Source organism: Dendrobates tinctorius, unplaced genomic scaffold (genome assembly GCF_039654945.1).
Source record: "Dendrobates tinctorius isolate UK_male_01 unplaced genomic scaffold, ASM3965494v1 ptg000129l, whole genome shotgun sequence".
Classification (NCBI taxonomy): domain Eukaryota; kingdom Metazoa; phylum Chordata; class Amphibia; order Anura; family Dendrobatidae; genus Dendrobates; species Dendrobates tinctorius.
The window spans coordinates 23,284,865-23,296,711 of NW_027361797.1; the positions used below are offsets into that span (position 1 = coordinate 23,284,865).

The 11,847-nt window shown below is 44.8% G+C and overlaps 1 protein-coding gene across 1 annotated transcript in view; it reads left to right on the forward strand.

The window, feature by feature from the left end:
• The window catches only part of RMI2 (RecQ mediated genome instability 2), a 31,844-nt gene extending 24,540 nt beyond the window's left edge, over window positions 1–7,304 (forward strand). Inside the window, exon 2 of the mRNA XM_073542858.1 lies at window positions 6,919–7,304. Within this exon, the coding sequence (XP_073398959.1) occupies window positions 6,919–7,073 (155 nt within the window). The 3' untranslated portion in view covers window positions 7,074–7,304. The remainder of the gene's footprint in view (window positions 1–6,918) is intronic.
• The last annotated feature ends 4,543 nt before the right edge of the window (window positions 7,305–11,847 follow it).

Here is an 11,847-nt window from a genome sequence, read left to right on the forward strand (position 1 = left end):
CCATTTTTTTTTCAATCGAAAATTGTGCAACTAGTTTAAAACAAAGTATGTGATTTTCTCAAAACACAACCCTCAAAACCCAACCCCAATGAAAGTCCATGGGGAATACAAGTAAGTTACACTAGGCCTTGGAATGACTATACTAGGCCGTGGTATTTCAAATATGAGTATATTAGGCCTTGTGCCTACTAGTATATTCATATGTGAAATACCACGGCCTAGTATAGTCATAACAAGGCCACAAGGCCTACTCGATTTTGGCAAACTAGTATCTTATTTCACAAAACTTGACAAGTTTCAACAGTTTGAAAATAGATTCTAGTTGGTAAAACTAGAGTTATTACACTAGGCCTTGTAATGACTATACTAGGCCGTGGTATTTCAAATATGAGTATAGTAGGCCTTGGGGCTAGTAGTATAGTAATATGTGAAATACCACGGCCTAGTATAGTCATACCAAGGCCTACTGTAATAACTCGATTTTTAACAACTAGCATCTTGTTTCACAAAAAACAAACTGGTGAAACTAGAAAGAAACTTATTTTTTAGACAAGTTTCAACAGTTTGTTTTTCATGAAACCAGATTCTATTTGGTAAAAATAGAGTTATTACACTAGGCCTTGGAATGAATATACTAGGCCGTGGTATTTCAAATATGAGTATAGTAGGCCTTGGTGCTAGTAGTATAGTAATATGTGAAATACCACGGCCTAGTATAGTCATACCAAGGCCTACTGTAATAACTCGATTTTTAACAACTAGCATCTTGTTTCACAAAAAACAAACTGGTGAAACTAGAAATAAACTTATTTTTTAGACAAGTTTCAACATTTTGTTTTTCATGAAACCAGATTATATTTGGTAAAACTAGAGTTATTACACTAGGCCTTGTAATGACTATACTAGGCCGTGGTATTTCAAATATGAGTATAGTAGGCCTTGGGGCTAGTAGTATAGTAATATGTGAAATACCACGGCCTAGTATAGTCATACCAAGGCCTACTGTAATAACTCGATTTTTAACAACTAGCATCTTGTTTCACAAAAAACAAACTGGTGAAACTAGAAAGAAACTTATTTTTTAGACAAGTTTCCACAGTTTGTTTTTCATGAAACCAGATTCTATTTGGTAAAACTAGAGTTATTACACTAGGCCTTGGAATGACTATACTAGTCCATGTTATTTCACATATGACTATACTAGCCCTTGGGTTTGTTTTTAACATGTATTTACCCATCAGTGTGTGTGAGCGGCGCAAACAACATTAATGAAACTTATTAATGGTGAACCACAAATGTAAATTTATTTTTTATCACAAAAATAAAACTAAAAATTATTTTTTACGGCGTTTGGGGGCAGATGGTTTCAATTTGGGGGTGTGCAGGGAATATGCAACACTTGCAGTTGAAGACGGTGTTTGAGGGGAAGGGGCAACAAAACTTGTGGGGGAAGGTAGTCCAGTTAAGGGAATTAAAGTAGGAACACTTGTAGGAGAGGAAATCTGTTCAGGTACATTAGTTGTAATGGCATGTCGCCGTAGGCTTGTGTGCCTGGACCGACTTTGGCCCAATGCCCGCCTTGATTGATTTCGCCTTGAACTAGGGGCAAATATGGAATGCAGGTCCCCCGTCTGCTGGTATGGCTGCTGCTGCTGAGGTGGCGGCTGCTGCTGAGGTGGCGGCTGCTGCTGAGGTGGCGGCTGCTGCTGAGGTGGCGGCTGCTGCTGAGGTGGCGGCTGCTGCTGAGGTGGCGGCTGCTGCTGAGGTGGCGGCTGCTGCTGAGGTGGCGGCTGCTGCTGAGGTGGCGGCTGCTGCTGAGGTGGCTGCTGCTGCTGAGGTGGTTGCTGCTGCTGCTGAGGTGGCGGCTGCTGCTGAGGTGGCTGCTGCTGAGGTGGCTGCTGCTGCTGAGGTGGCTGCTGCTGCTCTTCGTTGTCAGTGCTCGTCCTTGCAGGAGGACTGGTGGCGGCAGTGATGGTCCAGGTTTGCAGAGTGGTGGTGGCAGGGCTACTACATGTTGTTGTAGCGGCAGGGCTGTTCCATGTTTGCCTAGTGGTGGCTGAGCTCCACGCATGCATGGGATTGGCGGTGGTGCTCCAGACAGGAGCAGCGCTTGCCATGGTGGTGTCGGTGAAGTGACCAGCTGCACTCAGACTTGTGGTGGTGTAACGGTGGGTGTCCTGGCTTTGAAGAGAGGTGTCCGTGCAGTGGTATGCAGCACAAGTCGGTAGTGAGGTGAAGCGAGTCAATGGTGGCACAGGTGGAAAGGACACCACTGACTGCTGACCGTACCGATTATGCTGCATAGCCTGCAAGAAAGCATTGTTGCAGGCCTGCAGCACATTCAGCTGTTGATCAGGACTAAGGTGTTCCGCCATGCCCTTTTCAATCTTACTAAAAAAATGGTGTGCTGGTCTGTTGAGGTCGGCCTCCAGACGGTCAAGGCGCTGTTCTACAGAATTGAAGCGGTGTTCAAAGTGGTTAAAACCACGTTCCATCAGTGCAAAACCGCTTTCAACTCTGTCGGACAGTGACTTGAGGCTGGAATTAAATGTCTCGCTCAAATGCATAAACTCGGGCAAGACATTCCTGTCCAAGGCCCTCTGCCGCTGGCGGGTAGTGCCCGCATAACCAGTGGCAGAGACCTGGGACAGGGGAACACCTGATGGCCCAGCTTCCTGGTCACCAGCTGTGTGTGTGTGGGACCTGCAAGGTGCTTCCTGGCTGTCGGATGGCTGGGACGGGTCAGAGGACGTCCGAGGAAGGACCGCTCCAGGGCCAGGTTGCAGGGTGCTGCTCCAGGTGCTGTGGAAGAAAGGAAAATCATTACTACCATGCCTTTACAAGAAGCATCAGCTGTGGATTAGAAAAACACAGATTAATAAAAATAAAAACCCAAAATGTATAATACTTACGATCTTGTGGCAAGGACCGGTCTTAGGAACTGCAACGCGTGATAGTGACGGTATCTAGTTCTGGTCCTTGACGCAGATCCACTGCGAACCTGGCCCTCAGCACGAACATCACTGTTGAAGCGGTCCTTGATCGAACGCCAACGTGTTCGGACTTTGTCCACTGTTGATAAAAAAAAACAGTGCCGTCAAGGACAACAGTCACTGCGTCACAATGTAGCAATACAATACTCAAAGCAGTCACTGTAGACCCCGATGACACTGTTGGGTTTCCTGCTAGAATACGCCTAGCACGAAACCCAACAGTGCCGTCAAGGACAACAGTCACTGCGGCACAATGTAGCAATACAATACTCAAAGCAGTCACTGTAGACCCCGATGACACTGTTGGGTTTCCTGCTCGAATACACCTAGCACGAAACCCAACAGTGCCGTCAAGGACAACAGTCACTGCGGCACAATGTAGCAATACAATACTCAAAGCAGTCACTGTAGACCCCGATTACACTGTTGGGTTTCCTGCTAGAATACGCCTAGCACGAAACCCAACAGTGCCGTCAAGGACAACAGTCACTGCGGCACAATGTAGCAATACAATACTCAAAGCAGTCACTGTAGACCCCGATGACACTGTTGGGTTTCCTGCTAGAATACACCTAGCACGAAACCCAACAGTGCCGTCAAGGACAACAGTCACTGCGTCACAATGTAGCAATACAATACTCAAAGCAGTCACTGTAGACCACGATGACACTGTTGGGTTTCCTGCTAGAATACGCCTAGCACGAAACCCAACAGTGCCGTCAAGGACAACAGTCACTGCGGCACAATGTAGCAATACAATACTCAAAGCAGTCACTGTAGACCCCGATGACACTGTTGGGTTTCCTGCTCGAATACACCTAGCACGAAACCCAACAGTGCCGTCAAGGACAACAGTCACTGCGGCACAATGTAGCAATACAATACTCAAAGCAGTCACTGTAGACCCCGATGACACTGTTGGGTTTCCTGCTAGAATACACCTAGCACGAAACCCAACAGTGCCGTCAAGGACAACAGTCACTGCGTCACAATGTAGCAATACAATACTCAAAGCAGTCACTGTAGACCACGATGACACTGTTGGGTTTCCTGCTAGAATACGCCTAGCACGAAACCCAACAGTGCCGTCAAGGACAACAGTCACTGCGTCACAATGTAGCAATACAATACTCAAAGCAGTCACTGTAGACCACGATGACACTGTTGGGTTTCCTGCTAGAATACGCCTAGCACGAAACCCAACAGTGCCGTCAAGGACAACAGTCACTGCGGCACAATGTAGCAATACAATACTCAAAGCAGTCACTGTAGACCCCGATGACACTGTTGGGTTTCCTGCTAGAATACGCCTAGCACGAAACCCAACAGTGCCGTCAAGGACAACAGTCACTGCGGCACAATACAGAGCAGGGAAATACTCACTAAACGCCTTTTTGGCGGATGCTGTGGCGCTGTCCCAGCCATCCATCAACGCTGCGGCCACCTCATTCCATAGCCGCCGGGTCACCACATTGTCCTTGTACAGCCGGTCACGGCTGTCCCACAACGGCGAACGCTCCTGGACCAGGCTGATGAGCTGCTCATTATCCAGGTAGACGTCTTCATCCCGTTGTGGAACCTAGACAAAACACATTCATTAGAATAATCAAATTTAAATTGACTAAAAAGTTACAAAAAAAGAAACAAAAAAAGAGTAAAAATAGAAGATAAAAAAAAAAATAAAGAACATTACAAATCATTTGATACTTACATTCCGTATCACCACCGGGACTTGGCTTCGCTGCTCCTGCTCTTCGCCCTCACTATTCCCGTCCACAGATGATGATGACGATGTCTGAAAGTTGAAAAAAACGTAAGAGATTTGGAGAAGCAGCAGATATACTTACCAGATGCACGAAAATAATCACCTCACGGTCTGCTTGCGCCAATTCCTGCCGCGATGGGGAATACTCAGATTCTGAAGACATACTGCATGTAAAAATAATAAAAATCATTAGTACATACATAATTTAAAAGGACAGGCATATAATGTAATATACTCACATTCTTTGCTGATATAATGGGTTCTTGGTTGAATGTCTGCTCTTCAATCTGTCTAGTGTAGTAGTGGCAGAGTTTTGGCAGGCACCTCCTTTATATAGACTTTTTTTTTTTGACTTTAGAAGATTCTAACTAGGATAAAAAGTGGACACCACCCAAAAAACGCAGCACTAAAAAATCGCATACCTGCGCATGCCAGTGCGCACGTATGCGCATCCATAGGCTATAATGGCCATTTTTAGCGCAAAACGTGCGCATACGTGCGCATGCGATTTTTTCAAGGGCCAAAAAATGCAACATGCAGCGTCTGGAAAATACCAACGCACACCCCAAAAAAACGCAGCGCATGAAAATCGCATACATGCGCTTACAAGCGCGCAGGTATGCGCACCCATGTTAAATATAGGGGAAAAATCGCATGCGCACGTATGCGTTTTTTTCCAGCGCTAAAAAACGCAAATGTGAAACCAGCCTAAGGTGCCAACCTCTGCTGCTAGGTAGGGTGCTGTTGAGTTTTAGAGTAGGGCCGGGCATTTCCCTTTTGACCTTTTCTATTGAGTCTTTTTCTTTTTTTGGTGATGGTATTGTTTGTGCACCAGTATTTTAATACGTTAAATAAAAGGTATATTTTTTATATATAGTTTATTGGGGTTCTTTTTCTGTGAATTAGTTTGCATAAAACTAGCGTGATCTTGAATATATATTAGTGCCCTATTTATACGAGTCCCCTGATTAGTACTTTCCATTGAGAGGAAGGTGAAATAATGTTTACATTTAACCCCTTAAAGAGGCGCTCTCTTGGATAAAAAGACAATATGGTGGACGAGGGGCCATATCTGAGGGATGTAGAGTCGCAGGAAGAAAAGGAAAATAATGTCACATTCAGGAGAAAAATGGAATTTACAGCAGGTCAAAAATGATCTCTTTTTGGCAAGTGACAGGTCCTCTTTAACCCCTTAAAGGGGTTGTCCGGTCTAAATTGATAAGTCTGCAGTCACTTTGCGTGACTTATCAATTTATACCGGTCAATCCCTTTAAGGGTTACTGTAGTAATCTGACAGAAACTAGAGCTAACTCAGCTCATATGGGGAACCTTCGGCTCCCCTTGGCAGCAATTGCGGGGAGCCAGTGTGTATTCATGGCCTTCTCAAGCCCCCCGCCATGGCTGCAACCTTGGTAATCCTATGAAACTCAGTTACAGGTTGGACCATTAGTTACACTGTACACAGCAATACCAAAGTATCGCAGTGCAATAGTATAAGCCGTTAAAAGATTGCAGTCTAAAACCCAAATTAAAAATGTAAAAAAAAATGTGATATATCCAAATATATAAAATGATCAGAAATCAGTAATAAAAATATATTATGCTGAAAAGGTCATAAGACAATGAGGCCACAGTGTATAAAATTAATGAAAAAAATGGCAAAAGTACAATAAACAAATATAAATAAAAAAAGAGACATTGCCAGTCTGAATCTGAGTTTCTAGGCACGCCCCATCGAAAAAAATGCCCAATATCTAAAAATATTTTCTATGGAAAGGGGAACACCGTTTAAAATGTCTTTAGCTGATGTCTGCTAAATGAAAAAAGTGTTTTATATTTTGCTTTAATTTTCCCCTGATATCAGCGAAAAAAGTGTATAAAATTCCATAAAAATTAAGTCCCATAGATTGCAAAAAAAAAAAGCAAAAATTATTCGAATATCCGAACAAGAGCATTTTTTTGGAGCCACGTACGCTGAAACCTGAAAGTGCCTGCTAAGGATTGCCCAGCCTGCACTGGTTTATATGCCATGGGCAGGGCTGCGCCGTCCATCAGTGCACGGGAAGTTGGCTCCTGAAAGTGGAGAACTGACTCCGACCTTTAGCTGCATATTGTCAATTATTGGATCAGAATGACACATCGGTTTCTCTTCTTTCACAGGAAAGTATGTGATGGTGATGGGCTCTGTCCTCTCCTGCAGCCCTGAGCCCATTCTCCGTGCCGTGAAGATCAGTGATCTGTCGGACAATCCTGTACTCCGTTCTATGTGGAGATATGAAGTGGAGGATCTACACAGGAACATCAAATACAGCTAGTGTATCTCACCCACAAGAGCTCCTGCCCTAGACACTTACTGGGAAATGATTCCTTCTCAGACCAGTATGGTAGGAAACCTCAGCTTCTGTCCATTTTGGGGGAGATGATGATACAATGTGGTTTTATTTATTGTCAGCGTGATGGACATCATGTAATTATTGTAAATAACTGTTGCAACTTTTATATATAATGTTTTTGTGAACCATGAAATAAACACAATGTAGCTGAAATGTTAGTGTCTGTGATCTGATCTTGTAAGCAACGACCCCAATTATGTGCCATTTCTACTGTGAAAGGTTGAGAAGATGAAGCCCCAGAAATCAATGTGGTAAGTGTGTTTTTTATGTCTCCTATATATTGTACTTCCCATCTTCCTCAAAATTGTTTATTCTGTATATAGTATGAGCCTTAAAGTAGTGGATCTAGGTTTGATGTGTCTGCGCTACTGATGGGCTGCCAGATGGAAGTTAATGCGTTTCGAAGTCACCCAGGACCTCTTCTTCAGGACAAAAGAGGTCCTGTGTGAACGAAACGCATTGACTTTGAAAACTTATTTAAAATAAAAGCTTTTAAGGAAAATCTTCCATCTGGCAGCCTTCATCAATAGCGCAGACTTAGACACATCAAACCTTGATCCACTTTTCTCTTAGGTCTTTGGACCTGTGTCCTGCAGCAGCTGATGTTTGCGCTATACATATTGCAAAGGTGCAACCCCATCAGGTGAGCATTATACTTCCCTTTTATTACCCAAGTTGTGTATCAGTTAAACTAGTGATTGGCGAGTAGCATCTTTGCTCTAGTGATCTCCGAATATTTTGGCGTGCTCGGAGATTTAGTTTTCCTCGTCATATCTGCATGATTTGCGACTTAAAACCAAAAACAGGCAGAGATGCTTACCTACATAAGTTAGATTCCTCGCTTCCAAAATGCAATTAGTAACCATCTAAAAAGGTGTAATAAGTGACTCATCCAGATTTATAAAATGATATCTGCACAGATGAATCCCTAAATGCACTGAGACAGTAGTTCTGACCGTTCAAGTCACTGTTCATACCAAATGCGGTATTACCTGTGTAGGGAAGGTGACCTGACGGACGGACTAGTCAGAGAGAAGAAGGAAAGGTTTGCACAGTGTAGGTAGGTGTCGGTTATTACAGTGGGGAAACAGCTAGGAAAGTGTAGTGGACGTGCAGTACCTTGGGTTGACCATTAGATGGCAGGGAGGAGTGTGAGCAAAGGACTTGACATCAGCTTAGGGCTTTAGAAACCGTTGGTCATGGGGGGCGGGGTTACAGTGACAGTTTCAAGGAACCGGGTTAGCTATAAATACTGAGGGAGGGTTCCAGAAGGTTCCAGTCCCCAGGGGGAGCTCCAGTGACAGGAGGACTGCTACAGTCTGTGCGCTGTGAGGAGAATCTAAACCAGGGGGACTGAGGAGAGAGAACAACAGGGGGGTGGTCCTGACACACCGCAACAGAGACGAGTTAAAAGGGAATAGGCACACCGTGTAGAGTACGATGTCTGACCAGTGAACGGACTGTTGGTGATTTGGCTTAGGGCAGCCACAGTGTCGGAAGCTGTAACTACGTCAGGAAAGGAGAAAGGACAGGACGTATATATACGTCCCCGGCGAGGAACACGGTGTGTGAAGCGGCTCTGGATATAGAGGGCCATGAGTGAGGTACTGTGCTGTGTCGTGAAGCGGCTCTGGATGCGGAGGGCCGAGAGAGAGCGATATGGCGATGTGTTGCGAGGGCCGTCAGATGGACAGCGCGCAGAAATAAACTTGGACCTGTTGTACCCAGTACCTGCCTCCATCTTGTCTCTGTTTCGTCTCTGCGCGGTAAGAAGAGGGACCACCCCCCCAGCTCGCCCTACCAACCCTACACCTGTCTGAGATTCAGTCCAAAAAAATGCTTCTCTTAGGCTGGTTTCACATTAGCTTTGAAACAACGCTGCGCACTGCGTCGGTAAGCCATGCGCGCCGAAATGCAACACCGTCAAAAGTACGCAGCACGCTACTTTCACACTGGCAGCGCATGATCTGCGCACCCTATGCTAAAGATAGGGTGCGCCGATCGCATGCGTGCAAATGCGATAGTAGGCGGTGATCCAGGATGGGGCGGGCAGGGAGCCGGTGCGGGGCTTACCGACGCAGTGCGCAGCGTTGTTTCAACGCTAATGTGAAACCAGCCTTACTGTGCTTCTATGTGCTCAGATGATAGTTCCTTCCAGGTACCAATATTAGCAGTGATGGTAGAAGTCACAAACGGAGGGCAGATGAATAAAAATGTTCACCTTTACTACAATCCAAAATGTCGGGCTATGCTCCGGCCAGTAGCAATCGCCCTGCTCTCCGATGCTAACCCGCCGTCAGAAGCGGATCATGCGCCGGGAGATGTAATTAGAGCCGGCAAGGTGCAGGACCTTGCGTGACGTCACAGTCACGTGTTAGGTCACGTGATCGGCTTAAGGAAAGCTAACAGACCAAAAAAACAATTTGGATTTTTTTTTTTTGGTCCTGTTAGGTCACGTGATCGGCTTAAGGTAAGCTAACTGGACCAAGAAAACAACTTGGATTGGTTTTTTGGTCCTGTTAGGTCACGTGATCAGCTTAAGGAAAGCTAACAGGATCAAAAAAACAATCCAAATTGGTTTTTTGGTCCTGTTAGCTTACCTTAAGCCGATCACGTGACCTAACACGTGACTGTGACGTCACGCAAGGTCCTGCACCTTGCCGGCTCTAATTACATCTCCCGGCGCATGATCCGCTTCTGACGGCGGGTTAGCATCGGAGAGAGCAGGGCGATTGCTACCGGCCAGAGCATCGCCCGACATTTTATATTGTAGTAAAGGAGAATATTTTTATTTATCTGCCCTCCGTTTGTGACTTCTACCATCACCGCTAATATTGGTACCTGGAAGGAACTCAATACAAATGCACTATCGGTGCAGCGGACCCAAGTAAAATGGCAACTGCACAGGTGCAATAATACCTAATGAAACAGCCAGCCTACAATCAGGGATTGGCCGTGTGGCACACCAGTGCAAAAAAAATAATCCGTATGTGGCAGTGTTCACACAGGGAATGCAGGGCTTCTGGTTCACAGCCTCTCAGTAACACCATATAGGGCTGCCCAGTGCTAACTATAATGCATCCCGTGTGAACAGAGGCCACAGTTTACAGAGCCATTTGGGCCCAACTGCACCCTGAAAAGATAAAAAGTGCACAAAAACATCAATATATGTAAGGTATTGGTTAATATTATGGCCATAATACGTAAGCTGGCAAACTGCGTCAAAGTTCCTTACACTTGCCAGTCCTACTCTAACATGAAAACCTCAAAAAGAGGAAAAAATCATCCAATATTAGAGAAAAAAACAAAAACAGGCAGAGATGCTTTTTTTCCTCTTTTCTGTGGCTTTCATGTTAGAGTAGGACTGGCAAGTGATTCTAGAGCAATGCCCCCATCCCTTATGGGAAATATGCTAGTAGGAGCAATGCCAGTTTCCTACTCCACACTGATGAGGGGCAATACCCCGAAACAGCTGTCTGTGGATGATACCATGTTTTGGCATAGGTGGTTTCCTTCATTGGAGATTGCCCTTCCTGTGGTTGTTCCTTCCCGGGGAAAGACCTGGCTAGTCATTGCTTGCGTTGAGAAACGTGATAGTGTCTCCGCGGCTTGTGTTTTGCATGTTTTTGCATATTTCCCATAAGGGATGGGGGCATTGCTCTAGGATCACTGCATTGAAAAACATGTGATGGTGTCTCCGCAGTGTTGGATGTTGATCTCCATGAGTTCATTCATCCTCATTTTTCACAGACTATTGGCATAAAGACGTAAAGCTAAAAGCATAAAGTCCTAAGTATTGTTTGTCTGGCTGATGCAGTAATATGTGCAATGCAACGCAACATAAAAACAGGGTAGGTACAAACAAAAGCTGTTCATGCTGTGCAAACTTACAGTGAAGAAGGATCTGTCCTGCGTCCCTCAGCCCCGACGTGCGTTTCGTCCACACTTTGTCAGGGAGGAGGGACACCAGACCTTTAAGGAGATGATGTGTCAATGATCTGTGGAATCCCTGTGTTGCGTGCACAGTTCAGGTTGCCGGAAATGTGATGCAACGCACTGTCATCTGCCCACCCTCTGTGAGTGACTTGTCACCTCCGGTGATTGGACCGCAAGCACGCAGCGCAGTTATGGTGATGGCAGCTGTGCGTTCTAGCAGTACCTGGGTACCTGAAGTCAGAGGACCGTGCTGATGGACATGCGCGCTCAATCAGTCACAGCAAGCCTCACAGTTTGGAACCGTAAGCACAGGAAAATGCATGTGACTGGAAAAGGAAAGAGGATGGTCTACTAAAGTTTCTGAAAAAAGCTGCAATTAAAATGTGAGAAAAGGTGAAGTGTACATTATCTTAGATGAGCGTATTATGAAATTATATATTTTAATGTGAATTGAAAAGTCGCAAAAAATTTCTGCTTGATTACAATTGTGTGAAGATCTATTATCTGGTGAATGAATGTATGATGCCAATGAAGAATAAATACTAATTTTGTGAAGTGGTCCACTTAAAAACTAGAATAAACTTAACTGAGCATATTTCAATGAAAGATAATAGTGGAATTGTGACTAAGGGGCTATGAAAATTAAATAAGAATTGCTCAAAAGACAAGTGGCAGTACACCCTCGTGAATTAAAAAGTCATAATGAGATTTACATGTAAAATTCATATATCCTCGGTAGAAAGTAACAAAATGAACGTAA